This window comes from Lissotriton helveticus, chromosome 7 (assembly GCF_964261635.1).
Source record: "Lissotriton helveticus chromosome 7, aLisHel1.1, whole genome shotgun sequence".
In the NCBI taxonomy this organism is placed as follows: Eukaryota; Metazoa; Chordata; class Amphibia; order Caudata; family Salamandridae; genus Lissotriton; species Lissotriton helveticus.
In genome coordinates this window covers 67726332-67741980 of record NC_136068.1, presented here as the reverse complement: position 1 = coordinate 67741980, position 15649 = coordinate 67726332, and the positions used below count along the sequence as shown (strand labels likewise).

Genomic DNA, 15649 nt, shown 5'->3' with positions numbered 1-15649 from the left:
GTAGTAATAATTTCAATATCAGTATTTTTCCTTTTAAAGCACTATGGGTAGAGGCAGCTTTACACTGACAAAAGGCAACATTGGTTCATGAGAAGCTTACAAAAGTGGGAATCTTCTGCCTGAATCAGTCTGCTCAAATGTACTCATGATAGACCTGCTAAACATATATGTGAGGGCTTAAGATCTGATGTCACTTTTTGTGATGCCACTTCCTGTGATGTCACACGCCACGATGTCACGCGTCGTGATGCCTCTTGCCTACTGATTAATTAGGTTAGTCCCACCATTCCTTTTTTTAGGACTCACCCCTCTCAGGGACTTATATTTTTTCTATTTTTGTAGGGCCCGCAGGTCTCATTTTCTGATGAGCGGTCTGCTATCAAAAAATCTCTTTCCTGCACTCGCTATTTTTTTTAATTTACCAAAAAAGAAAAAGAAAATTATGCCTCATGTGTCGTCACTCTATAGGAGCACTCACGCATGGTGATGCATGTACGTGTCTAAAGAATTACGCGACAAACAATCCGCAAAAATTATTTTGCTTTTCGACAGTGCAGACAACTTTAGGAAAGCCAATAGGTCCAGATGGTGTGATGTTTTAGCTTTGCCAGTCCTTATTTGTTATCACGTTGTGGGCACTGTGCTTAAGCCAGAAACAAAGCATCCTATTTCCAGGCCCTCACTGGTTGCCATGCTATGACTGGCCACAAGGTGTCACAGCTGCCCCATTTACATGTCGTCCTTGAGAACTTCACTGAATGCAATAAAATCTTAGCTACCTTTTTGACATCACTGCTATCTATTAGGTCTCACCTGCGTCGCACCGCATGTGCTGCTTCGCCTTGGCGAGACTTATAGTCGTTGGTTTGGTGTTTGGCTTCTCTGGAAGCGGGGCTGGTATCCGCCCTGTTGCCCTTAGGCCCTGCTCTCCCGAACTGGAGATTTAGCGTGCGACGCTCAAGCACGGCGTCTCTTCAGACACGCCTGTTTATTTTTGCATCAGGCTTTCAGGTGAAAGTGCGATGCATATATAAACAAGCGGCGTGTCTGCCACGCTCCCAGAGTTCCCAATCAGCCAGCAATTTTACAGCCTCTTCGGTTTCGATATCTCCGGGCTCTCCCAGCCCTGTTGCAGCTCCATTCCTTTGGGTTTGCAGGTCAGCCAAGCACCGGCTTCAGCTCATGTAGGCGTCGGAGTCTAGTCCACCCATCCAGCACCCAAATACAGGTCAGCAGGGATGCCTCACTCCCGATTATATCAGATTACTACGGGATCATGTCGGAGCCTCACAGCTATACTTCCGCCATGCTCATGGTCCAAGCCATGCCCCCCGCAAGTGTCTTAGCTTTAAGATTGTTGCAAATCATTATCAATTCAGTTTTACCCCTGAGCATAAACTTTTTACAATGAGTATTTATGGAATACCTTGCTGTGGTGCAACTAGAATCATTCTGGCACAACAGGTAACTCTTACATATGGGCCTTTAAATATTTTAGTGCATCTTCTGTTGTGGCATCGAGTCAATCTAGACGTATATGGTATGATAATCACGTTGCATCTTCACATCACTTTGACTTATGTACTATTTCTATGTACCTGGCCAGTGTGGTTTGTGTGAATTATTTTATGCATATATTCCCCATGGTTGAAAGAAGATTGAATAGTGTTTACAACATTTGTGTTTTTTTTATTTATTTATACACTACACCTGCTTTGTAATTGAATTTCCAGAAACAACATGCCCTACATTCATATATGTATTTTAATTCTACTGTCATTGTGTTTCTTTCACAAATCAGCCTTGGGTTACATCTTCTTAGGTAATCAGACATTATTCATAGATAGTGATTTCCCTTCTTACACAAGGTATGCCTGTTGACTTTATCCTAGCTCATTTTAATCTCTATTGTGTTGTTATTCAGTACCAATACATTTCAGGTTATAATTTATTTTTCGGCTCTAACCGGCTGGTGACCTTTTTGAAATAAGAAGGCATGTCCCCTTCCTTTCAGTTTATTTAAATAGGTTTTTTTTCTCGCATGGGAAACTCAAGTGTTTTCCAGATGTATTTCCAGAATTCTCTTGTCCATCATTGGATTAAATTATGCGCTGCTGGTAAGGACTAGTGCCTGTTGGCACATATGAATTATTTGACCCATTGGTTCTCCACGAACTTGTGGTGAGCATCCATCTGGATACTACATACTTTAATTTAGTCACAATTCCAACACACACCTGATTATTCTTTGTAATCAATTAATTTCATAGGCTGTCCACCCCACTTCTGTTGTCCTGAGGAAGACCCGTTGTAATGCACCCCAAATTGAGCTGCTTACAGGGTCAAAACGTCGACATGCTTCATATGTCCACACACTTCTCTTGATGATGATTCAATGAACTAATAGGTCTTGCAGTACATGTGTTAAAAACAGACATGAGTTGGAAAAGTTTCTTTTGTTTCTCATGTTTATAGTGTACTGTCCACATCACTATTCACTTTTTTCACGATTGTCACCTATGGCTCTGTTCAAATGCATTTGTACTTGAGATAGACAACAGTGTTCAATACTTACTTTGAATATACGATTGAATCCATTTGTCTTCTTAGTGTGTTGTTTTTTCATTTTTTTTTTCATAATCCTCTCTATGTACGTTAATAATAATTTTGTGTTTGCTGCAGTAAATACAGTTTTTCTAAGCAATTGCAAAAACCCTGACAAAAGCATTTGTTCTATATAATACGAATACCCAGGTTCTGAGGGTCACCCCATTATTTGTATTGCTGCTTGCTGTGGTGGTGACACATCTCAGCTGCCAAGGATTCAATTGGCTGGTTAAGGAAAAAGGAGCATGGCGACGCATGCCCCAAATCCTAACAACAGTTACTCAGATTCACCAATTGGGGGTAACCATCATTGTCAAAAATTCCCTTTTTCGGCTACTGTAGGCTCTTTTCCTTTCTCTCTGTTTTTGTTTTTTCAGTTTTACCCTTAATCCTTCCGCCCTACAGTTTCTGTCTCCCCTCCAACCTAATTTGAGCTGAGCCACCGAAATAATACCTTTAAGAATCAACACTTAGAGAGTGGCTCAGAACTTATTCCCTTGAGTGCAGATTTGTATTTGCCTTATGTTATGTGCTTCCATTGAAGAATATTGCGTGCATAGCAGTTTAGACTTTAGGGGGCAGCTTATGCTCAACACAGAAGGAATGATGTAGGTATGGTGACATGCCATTGATCAAGGCTATAGGACTGATATGCTTATTTTAACCCCTTCGCAGCAGGGGTAATTCTCCCGCTGTGCTGGGGGGCACGCACAGCACCCCCGTGCTCATGACGAGCTCAGCTTGTCATGACCACTCCCGTTTCGTGGAACGTTCAGCACAGCAGGGGAATGATTCCCGCGTGTGAGGGTTCCATGGCTCATGACGAGCTCAGCTCGTTATGAGCAGCTGAGCGCCGTGACGGCTCGTCATGAGCACTTAAGGTGTTAAAAAGTCATGATTAGTAAGTAGCCCTGACTTATTTATTGTAAAAATCACACTCTAAAGCCAAGTGGTGTTTTGATGAATTGTGTTTACGTTTTCTTAAAGCTGGTAGGCAGATATTTTGTTATTGGGAACGTTAAACTACAATAGTAGTAGGCAAGTACTTGGCTGCAAAAATAAATCAATATATCTTTTACAACGCCAATAGCTCTAACTTTAACAAATGCGAGATCTATTGCATTGCAAATGCTTGTGTTTCTTGGGTTACTGGTACACTTTTGTTCCGTGGCTTTTGTTTGCATCATAACCAAAGTCAACGCCATGTTTGTAATGCGCACTTAGCCCTGAGTGGCCTGTAGGTTTCAGTTCATAAAAATCTGGCGGTCAAACAAAAAAAACATTAAAGAAAAAGACACGGTAACCATCAGCCATCTAGCTTACTATTAATAAATAGAATTCTAAATGGAATATTCTATTCCATAATCAGAACTGATGTCTAACACAGAGACCCTTACGAAACAGTCAGATTTCCATCAACTGACAGACGTGGCCAGTGTGATCATCTGGATATCCTTCTTTTCTTACCACTCAACCTTTTCAACACAAAAGGAGATGATGTGGTGTGAATTTTGTGTCGGTCTCTGTGACCTCTGCATGGAGTAGTAGAAAAAGACCAATGACCAGTTGTACTACTTGATCATCTGATGTATCTAGAGGATATCCACTAAATATATGATGGAAAAAGATTAAGTGCAGTGCAGGTGAAGTGGTGATCTAAAAAGGATATGGAAGAGAAAAACCTTTTACTCTAATATCTATCCAAAGCCTAATGAAATAATTGCAGATACGACGTAAACCAAACATGTCGCTACTTGTGAAAAGTGGCCTGTAGGTTTCACATTGTAAACTGGTACAAGTTTCAATGACCATGGAAGGATAAAAAGCGGAGTTCACGATCTCAACTTCTGACATGCAGACCACACATCTCAACAGTGAGTGCTAAACCCACTGAACTTTAATGCACAAAGGTTTCTAATGCTGAAGTTTATCAAATGAGAGTCATAAGGCAAAAGGCATTGTATGAGGTGTACAATTATATTGCTGTCTAGACACATAAGCAGAATGATGCCTGGGTGAATACAGATAATCGTATGAAGAGCAAAATAGTCCCAGCCACTTCATCTGTTAGGTGTATGACAGGGTCATGACGTCACTGTCCGTGACATCATTGTAAACTGCAAGTGCTATTTAGTCCCTTCCACTGCTATTCCAAAAACTTCTGCCTAGAGAAAGTGCAACCCATTGCAAAAGCTGACTTTAGGGTTACTCTTTTGCTAGCAGATTATACATTCAAACATAGATCTATTCCATAGCAACCTGGGACATGTAGTATTTTTCCATGAACAAAAGATACTCTCAATGTGTGGCCCCAGTCAGCACTGTAACTGCTGAAAGGGTCCCATGTGGTATGATGCTTGCCTTAAGATAGCTCTGATGGTTCAGCATCAGATGTTTGTGTCTGCAACCTTGAAGACAAAGGTTCGAATCCACGCTGGATTACCTAAACCTTTGCTCTCTCTGAAACTAGTATAATAAGTACCTGTACCAAAATCGGCCGAAAATCGGCCCCGGCAAAAAGCTCGGCGGCACCTCCAACCTCCCGAGTGTTGGGAGGCGGCTGAGCACTTTGCCAGGGCCGGTTGTGGTTCCCAGTCAGGCCCTGATGACAGTACTGGCCCTTATCCATAGCTAACAGGTAATTTGGGGCAAGGAGTACTTCGACTCTGTATTCCCATTTCAAGCACTAGTACTATAGAGGATAATAACACCACACATTATTAAAGTACTAAAAGGTGATTATGTTAGAATTGTGCGCCGAAACGTGTAATCGAATGCATCAGCTATCCCAGCACTGGGCTCTGTTGAGTAGGGAATACTTTTACCAAACTTTGGTCGCCTCTTACCTCTTGCTTCACCGCTTCCGAGGGGTAGAAACCAGATGGCATTTGAACCTCAATCAGCACCATATTTGTTTCATGGCGGGAGCCACTGTAGATGTAAGGAACAGTCCAGTTAGAAACACAGGCCCGAACTGGGCCTACAGAGCAGCCCTGTAAAAAATGGTCAAATCAGGCTCACTCCCGTCATCTCCTTGTGCTCTCTCTATTTCCATCCATCCATTCTCTCCTTCTCTCCACTTTCCCGCCTCACTCGCTGATCACCTTCTCCCTACTTTCCCCCTCCCTCCTTTTCTTGAAGCCCCCTCTGAGCTTGCTGCAAGTATCCCCTCAACCCATTTTCTCGAACACCACTTACTCCATGAGGTGTCTAATCTCTTCCTAGGATGCTTGCTTCCTGTCCAGGGAGGACCTGGCTTGGCAGTTCGGGCTGGACTGTTCCCATAAGGCATAGGGTCAAGACTGATTTGCATATGGCCAGATCTAAACTGGGGTAGCATGGTGAGCAAAAGAATGATGGATTTAACCCTGATCTCTTGACTAGGACTGAAGTTTTTGATTTGCTCTGCAGTCCGTCCATCACTTGTGTGCCTTTTGCTTACTCGCACTAAGTGTGCCGGGTATGCCCAGACGTGGGTCCGTGGCTCACTATGCCACTGGAATCAAGCTATCCTGGCTGATCAGGGATGAAACCGCAAAACCGGTCCTAGAATGCTTGCTTCCGGTACAGGGAGGACCTGGCTTGGCAGTTCGGTCTGGACTGTGCCCATGAGACACAGGGTCAAGAGTGATTTGCATATGGCCAGGTCTAAACTGGGGTGGCATGGTGAGCATAAGAATGATGGATTTAACCCAGATCTCTTGACTGGGAGTTAATGTTTTGATTTGTTCTGCATTCACTTGTGTGTCTTTTGCTAATCTCTTCCCAAGCACCATGCAGCCTTACTGGAGCAAAATACCTTCCATCCCTCTTCCCTGCTCCTCCTACTAACATGCTAATGAAGAGGGCTGGACCTCACCACACTTTGTTCTTTTGTCTGCACTTCAGACACCATGAAAATCTATATGCTTTTGTTTATGCTTTACAAGATGTAGCTCTACCAGGTGCAGTATAGGGCAGACCCATCAGAGTGATGGCTGCCTCTTGGGCAAAGGCTTGTGAGGCTTCTGACAAAGATTTATGCAAAGCTGCTACATGGACTCCACCATCTACTTTGGTCACTCAATATAGACTGGATGTGGGAAGTGTTGAATCCATGAGTTTTGAGTCCAGAGTTTTGGCAGCTGCAAAACCTTGAGCATTTGTAGCTCTGGATTTTATGCATTAAAAAGGTTTGTTTTTTATCAATTGGGAGTTGTTTATTGTTTCCCAGAGAATCAGGTTGTGCTTGTTTAGCTATGGTATATTCTCATAGAATAAGCAGTGGTATGAGAAAGTAGGATGAGAAGGTAATCACTCAAATACTTACCAGTAATCTGCGTAATTTGTATACCCTTTTTCTCATACCAACACTAACGACCCTTCCTTCCAGTTCCCATAGACACCCTAGATTATCTTACATTGATTGGAGATCTAAAGAAAGTGTAGTGGATTACAGCCCTAGTTATTGCATGTCATTGGAGGATGGAGAGTATTTTTGTTTTATGTTTTGTATTGTCTCTGGTTAGGTCACATGGTACCTGGATAGAGGTTAGAAACCTCACCGACTAAGTATTGAAATGAGTTAGAAGGAAATCTGAATAATGAAGATTACTGGTAAGTAATTGAGCCATTAACCTGGAGGAGCTGGGGAAAGTGACAGACGCACCACGAACAGTCCTGAGCTTTCAAAACCGGCCATCAAGGGCTCCAGCCCACAGGGGAAATGCCCAGTGGACTATAAGGCCTGTCTGGCCCTGAAGCTACAAATCTCAACACTTTCCAAGTCCCTCAACTCTGCTCCCTATGAACACCCATAAATATCAGACTTACAGCCTGCTCCTGAAATCCCAAAAGTGTATTTCGCTCTACTGTTGCATGCTTTCACCCTGCAAACCTACTGTCAGATTCAAACAACCGGGCTAGGTGCCTGTTCTTTTTCATATCTGACGTCAACATTTTTGAGTTTTTTTCCTCTGACTTAAGAATTAATGTCTCACAAAATCTTTTGGAAGAAGTCACTTGAAACTTGGTTCTGCAAGTAAAACAGAACATAATCTCATTGTGTTAAAAACCTTATCTTGGGGGTTAGTCTCAGGACATTAAGAATAGTGTGCCAGAAGGTAGTGGTGGTCCCAGAGAATGATTGGTGTTGAGCATGTAAGAGATTTGAACTTAGTACTTCCAACCACCTTTCTCTGGTGAGACGAACGATCCCTAAATAGCATATGGTGGCTGGAGGGACATTTTCAGGCTCAGGCAGGGCACTATGAGCCATATGTATCAAGCATTAATGCGATCGCAAACACCAAAATTCGCAGAATTGCGGCGTTTGCGATCGCATTTTTGCTAAATGGTATGTATGAAGCAAATATGCGTGCAAAATAAGGAATCGCAACATTTGTGATTCCTTATTTTGCGATTGCATTTAAGGAATCGCAAATTTTGCGATTCCTTAAATGCAATGTAAGAAGCACCAAAAAAGTGCAATTTCGCCCTAAGGAATCGCAAATTACCACCAACTTCAAGTTGGTGATAATTTGCATTTTTCAAAGTGCAATGTGACGCACATACATGCCCTTAGGGCATGTATGTGTGCCACATGTGCGCCCATGCTTATTTCAGGGGTGCAACAGGGTGTCACTTTGACACCCTTGAAATTGCATTCTCAATTTGCGATTCGCTAATTGCGAATCGCAAATTGAGAATATCTTCCCATTCATTCCTATAGGCCTCTTGGCCCATAGGAATGAATGGGGAGGTATTCCTTAATTGTGAATTGCAATTTGTGATTCGCAAATAAGGAATATGTAGGATTTGTAAAAATTATTGCAAATCCTACTTACATAGCATTTTGCGATTCTCAAATAGTATTCACAAAAAATCACTATTTGAGAATGGTAAAATGACTTTTTGATACATATGGCCCTATGTCTATATGGATTTGTGTAATTGTGGGGTTTCCGGTGTCTATCGGTGACAGTATGTAGATAACCTGGAGTAACAGAATGAGAGCTCCACCCACATCAACATACTACTGAATCTTACACCATCAATCATTCAATCAGTATTTGTAAAGTGCACTAATCACCAAAGGGGGATCCAGGAGCTGCCCACCTCTTCAGGAAACTAACTTCATGCTTTTTTGGAGGCACTCAACACTTCATCACCTCATCCATTGGAACTGTGGGAAGCAGCATGACAGCCAGGCGGGATTTTGACGCGAGAACTTACCTTACATGCACAGCGATGAAGAGATTGCTCACTTCACAATGATCGGGACAGGTTAAGAAGGAGTCTACGCTGAGCTGAAAAGATGAACTGCGGATAGGGGTCAGGATGTTATAGGCCAGCATCACCTGTGAGCAGAGTAGAAGGGAAAGGCATCAGTGAAGCAATGTAAGGAGGTATGCTCTGTATAGTGATACACATTGAGAGGCACTACAGCGACTGTAACATAACAATACATCCCTGACCTGCAGCTCATAGCGAGCAATCACAGACACACCTAACACGAGACACATACATAATTTGCACACACACACTTGACCCAGAGACACACAAACACACAAGGCATACACACACAGCTATATATATATATATATATATATATATATATATATATATATATATATATATATATATATATATATCAGAAGAAACCCGACCGCTCCTAGTCGCGGTCACAAGCGGGCGCAGACCACCTCTCCTCCAAAGTATATTTTGAATGAATTCAAAACGCCATCACACAATTAAAGTGTCAGCAGTGCAGATTTATTGCTTTCCATAGCAGAGCAAGTGCTCTCCTTGACGCGTTTCGCTCCGCAGGTGGAGCTTGATCACATGACGCGTCAGGAGTAGGCAGAGCAATATGTAGTGATTACAAGCCCAAGCGCCTAAAGAAACAGAACGCATGGGTAAAAACAATACAATCAAGCATAAAGATAATTGTTTACATAGTTTGTTTGCAAACGAGGCAAAGGAAAGAATTGTAGCATAGTGCTTTTAAACTTTCATTTAAAATCGTTGTTATATGACGCTAGATGGTTTCCAAGCTTGGATAAATAAGGGCATAGAAATAATGGATAAAATATCCAATAATTCATATCAAAAGAGATGTTACTACCTCTTTTTCAATAACCGAAATGAATTTCGAATACAAAAGTGCTAGTGCATCAATATGTACATTGCTACAGATAAGTACAGATTCAATGGAATCAAGTGCTAGTCCATAGAGGTAGCTGTCATAATGCCCAAATCATATTCAATATAACACATATTTGTTCATATGCCTCATGTCATCTACATAATGCTTGATTTAATAAAGTGCAAGTGCTTAAAATGTAGAACAAAATTCATAATGAAACTAAGTTATTAAAAACAACTGCGGCTGATGGCCCTACTTGAACTTGAATTGTGTCAATTACTATATTCCTCAAGAACACATCCTACTTATAAATACAAATGTATCATTAAATTTTAGTTTTCAGCAACGGTAATATATATATATATATATATTCGGTATGTTGTCGTCCAAAACTCAGCATACTCAGCCGAACCAAAGGATGAAGCGAGACCCGATCTTTTGGTGTAGATTTTTTATTTGCCCAACACCAGCCAGCCATGAATCGTTTCGGCTATCAAAAGCCTTGATCACATGACACCGTCATGGGGGCTGGCCACCCATTTTTAAAGTGCAAGAGTGCCTGTTGCGCGATAGTGAAAACACTATATATAAATCATTGCATAAGTGCATTAAGCGTAATACATTCATGATAATGCATAGTTATTTTGCTGTTCATTATTAAAATGTATAAATACATAAATGACAGACCATTACGCTAAAACCAAATAAATACAATGCACAAGTGAGGATAAGATAAGTATCAGCAATATAGAATAAACACGATTAAACATAAATAATTAAAATGTTTTAAAACGTATAAATATTCCTAATCTGTGCCAATATCATGATGAATACGAAAAAGTCACGGTAAAAGGTAGTACCTAAGATAACCCACCGTATGCTGAAACTAGCAACAGGGGCATTTTTGCAAAACATGCAAATGAAAGCAATACATTTCATGGATGCAGACCGTGACGATGATAATGCCCATGTGGGCTGGTCCTGCTTCTTGTGCAAAGTATCAACTGTTGGTGTGCAAATTTGCTAGATGTGCAAAGTACGCAACAGTAAAATAAGTGTGCTACCAGTGAATAAAGATATGTGTGTATGAATGTAAAAGAAGTGGATAAAATATCTCATAATTCAAAAAATAGTGTGGAGGACACGGGTAGTTCTATGATTATACAAATCAATAATACAGCTTCAAGTTGATAGGCTCAGTACAGTACTCTTGACAATGCTATTGAAGAAGGCACAGGTTAGTGTGAGAGTCCTCACTAGTATTAAGCCCATTTGGCATCTTGGTGTCGAGCATAATGATATACCTAGTTTCTAGTTTACGTAATAAGGATTCTCTATCGCCACCTCTTCTCTGTGAGGGCACACAGTCTATTACAAAGTAAACTAGTCCAGTTGCATTTTTTCCATGTACTTTTTCAAAGTGCCTAGCTACAGGGTATGTATACATATAGACACTCAGACACAGCCATCCTCTACACAAACACATAACACACCTGCACATGCAGGCAAATGTGCAAACAAATGGAAACGGAACACACGAAGGCATACACAGTCATAGTCACACAGAGACAACGAAACACAGACAGGTAAGTGGAGACCCACAATCACACACTCAATCACACTTCCCAAAATATTACATTTTTCACTTTTTCCACAGATTCTATAATTTTAGTTAACTAGAGTGGCTTTTCTGAAAGATCTATATCACAGATTGAATTTGCGTTGAAGTATTCATGGATGTGTTATCTCTGTTGGTCACTTTTTGAGAGGATTAGATATGGTTTCATTTCACAATCACACACACAGGCACACACAAACACACTGCTCTGTGAGAAGGTGAAGAAAAAGTTACTTACCTATAACTGGAGTTGTCCAGCTTGTTACCTTCATATATCCAAATGCTTGCTTCAATAAAGGATAGTAATCAATGGAAATCTTCAGCAGGAAATGTTAAAACAACATGGTACTCATTAAACGTTGTGCAATGAACAGCACTCACACCTGATTGTTATACCCAGCAGAGAGCCAATGAGATGGAAAGGCTATGAAGCCCATTCCTTTCAATGGCTGAGACATTGAACAACACTGAAGTAAAGAGTTACTGTACTGTTTCTATACTTTTCCAGCATTGTTATCTTTCATAGATTCACATGCTGAGCATTCCTCGTTGCCATGTTGGGGAAGCTCCATATGTTAAAAAGTTATGCACAAGCTGCACTTACCAACGCTGAATAAAGCTACAGACTATATTCATCCTGATTATGTGGCCCAAGCTATTATCAATGATGTGGAGAAACAGTAAGCACTGCCAGTGGCCTGAGACTCCAATGGCCAGATTTTCATTGCTTGTCAATGTATGCATGTAAGCCTTACAATAAACATGGAGGAAGGTGGTTTGTGTGTGAAATTATGAAATATGTCAGCATTTAAAACCTATAGTTACAGGTTGGTATTTTGTTTCTCCAACATTGGATCTTTCACAGATTCACATGCTTGAATACAGATTAGCAAAGCAGTTTGGGAATTATAGTAGAAGGCAGGACTGAGGCTTGCATGAAGCAAACAGATTCCGTAGCACAGTCTATTCCACTTACATCTCCGCCTTAGAATGCACATCAAGAAAATGGTATTTTGAGAAAAAGTAGTTAGAAAGTCAAGATTCTGCTCTTCAAATGTCTTTAGTAGATACTCCAGAAAACAGGTCTGTAGTAGCTGCTACTCCCCTGGTATTAGTTCTCTGTGTGCATAAGTAGTAGAAACACATGACACAATTCGATACAGAGGTGCCTTACTTTGTCAAAGCTCTTCCCTAGTTTGATTGGCCGAATACCACAAAAAAACTGACTAGCTTGACAAAAAGTCTTTGTTCAATCTATGTAGTATTTTTGGAATCTCATATATTTTTTGGGGCAAAAGAAAAGTTAGACAACCTTGCCCTTTCAAATGAATGGTTGATGATCTAGGAATTATGAAGCTAGGGTTAGGCATGAGAATTACCTTATATTTCAGGAAAATCATTTAATATTTTTCTATTGAAAATACCTGAATCTCACTCGCCTTTCCACCTATCATCAACAAAAAAACAGAGTTTTTCAGGATAAATGTTGAATTGGAGATGTGTGTCTGGTCAAGTGTTTTTTCATCAAGGGAGCTCAATCAGTCTTTTGTTCCCAAACTGCCATTAACTTATCAATTGTTGGGACTGTCTGAAATAGACCTTTTATAAATCCCTCTATTAATCAAGAAGAGAACATGGATGGTGTATGTGGCCTTCAATGCCTATGTAAAAATAGCAGATCCATGAACATGGCTGATGCAAGTCTAAGATCCCACCTAGATAGGAAAGGGGGGAATTGATGAGGCCATTGATAGTGGCTCCAGATTGTTAGATCATAGCCAACCACACAAATGAGCTCATTTGCAAGGGTATATTTCCCACATGCAGGTAGCCTAGATGCCTTCAAGATCTTCCAACAATCATCAGGAATTTATAAAGTACCAAACTATGGGCCCGAATCACAAAGGAATCTCAATTCAAAATCGAGGAGGGACCCTGAGTTACTTTGTGGGCGGGATCCAGGGAAAGGAGCCAAAATAAAGTATAAACAAACTACTCATGATAGACAATGTTGGAACGCAAGACATGCTGACAGTTATTTACTAACTTTGCACTACCCATTGAATTCAATGTTATGCCTTTTCTCATTTTTGTGTACATGTGTGAAGAATTTGCCCTTTTGATCATCGAATATATGTATTTTTGTATTTACTTGTTTGAATTTTAGGTGATATTTTTTGTTCTTGCTGATGCAATCCTCGTATATATTTACTTTGGTATGTTGGATGATAGAGGTATGTGTATGAGTGGAGTGATTGTGGAGACAGTTGGATGAGGTTTTTCTGACTGTTGGGGGTTAGTGTGAGATTTTGTTTAGATTTGTTTTCTCCTTTGACTATTTATTATTTTATGGAAGAAGCGCGGTTTATATATAATCATTTATCTATATTTGTGATTGTTATTGTATGTATAAACAATTTGTAAGTATATCCTCCTATTAAAAAAATAATTATACTTGGTTCAATATATGGTGTTGATACTACTAGCTAGGTCAAATATGGGGAATGATTATCCCAGGTTAAGGCGAGAATTTCCACCTCATTTATGAGTTTGGGCAGGGTAGTTTATTTATACTTTATTTTGGCCCGATTCAATAAGGGACTCACAACATTTAAAGTTACGAGTGTGGAATCTACACACTCGTGATCGAATCACCACGCTGCAGTGCTGAGATTCCACTTTGAGTGCAGAGGTTCCACCACAAATGTGGAAACTCGGCACTCGTAACTTTATGAGTTGTAAGTCCCATTGTGAATCGGGCCCTCTGTGTCGTGATCAGCCAGGCTGCTGGATGTAGTGATCCTGTATTGTAATTGGTACCAATGTTGTCTTGGTCATGTTGGGACTATCAATATCATCCATCGCGGCTCCCTCCTCATCTTGCATAGCATTCTGTGAATTGCTGTCATTGGTGGCAATGCATAAGGAAGGAGCTTCTAAAACCAATTTGTAGAGAATGCTACCTCTTGGTAGCCTAAGCGTCTCTACATGCTCAGGAGTCTAGAGATCCCATTTTGGGTGTTGCCCATCACTGGGATACAAACTATACTTCTTTTTTTTCCCATTCGTGTTTAACTGTTAAAAATCTGCTCAGTGTGTCAGTCAATCAATCAGGATTTATAAAGCACGGCTAATCATCCGATAGGGTATCAAGACGCTTGTCGTCACATAGTGCTTTCTCAAGGTGCAATGCATTAATGGTTCAATTTGTCCTTTTCAAAAGAAGTGCTATAATTCATTAATGGTATATGTTACATCTCTTACAGGTTTGAATAGACGTTACATAGCCGATAGCATAGGTAATGTGATTAGCCTTTAGACACCAGATAAAACGAACATCTTTTTATAGCCCAACAGGTTTGACAGGAAACATGAGTGATTTAACCCCTTGGCTGCGGGCAGGGGCGGCCGTAGGCATGTGCAAGCTGTGCCCCTGAACAGGGCCACCAAACCCCAGGGGCCGCCACGCCAATATATATCCTTAATATAATAATCCTCTGAGGATGGATAGATATTTGCATGGCGGCCCCTGGCAGGGATTTGGAAGCCTCCGGCTCTGTTCCACTTCCAAACACCCTGACCCCCCCCCCCTTCACTGGCCTCCGCGCCTGCGTTTCTACGGGGGCCCCCTACCTGTTCCTCTGGGGGCCCCCTACCTACGCTCCCTGCCCAGGGCCGCCATGAGCCTAGAGCCGCCCCTGCTGCGGGGTTAATTTTTCCACGGTGCAAGGGGGTGGGGTGTGGGCGGGGTGCCGCAGTGCTCAGGATGGCTCCTGGCCATCATGAGTTACAGTAGACGTGTGCTCATGACGGCCGGTAGTCGTCTGAACTCCGGACACTGATTAATTCGCCCGCACAGGCACGGAATCAATCGCTCGTGGGCGGAGCGGCAACGTTCGGACGGCTCCCGGCCATCATGAGCACATGACTACCGTGACTCATGATGGCCGGGAGACGTCCTGAGCAGGAAACGAGTTAATTGGCCTCTTAATGCTTTTGACATGGTGGCATTTCATAGCAAAAAGGTGAAAGCTATTTTCATATCAGCCCAATAGACAAAGACAGGCGTTGAGAGAAGGCCACCGGACCATGAACGATGCAGAGGGGAGAAAAATGGCTGGGAAAGCACAGTGTTCATGAAAAAAAGAAAAGTTGCAGATCAGACCTTTTATGAAGTACAGGTTATAATTAAAGTCTTTTTCGTCATTTTTGTGTGGATTCTGCTGTAGATTCTCTTTAGAAAGAGCAAAGCTTGGAAGGATTCTCCCTTCACTCCGAGTGCATTCGAAATTCTGACC

The 15649-nt window shown here is 41.4% G+C and overlaps 1 protein-coding gene across 1 annotated transcript in view; it reads right to left on the bottom strand.

Annotated features, from left to right (window-relative positions):
• The window catches only part of LOC144768929 (alpha-2-macroglobulin-like protein 1), a 299902-nt gene that overhangs the window by 46604 nt on the left and 237649 nt on the right, over window positions 1–15649 (bottom strand). Inside the window, exons 30-31 of the mRNA XM_078652936.1 lie at window positions 8821–8945; window positions 5454–5538 (exon numbers count right to left, since the gene is read on the bottom strand). Coding sequence (XP_078509062.1) covers window positions 5454–5538; window positions 8821–8945 — 210 coding nt within the window. The remainder of the gene's footprint in view (window positions 1–5453; window positions 5539–8820; window positions 8946–15649) is intronic.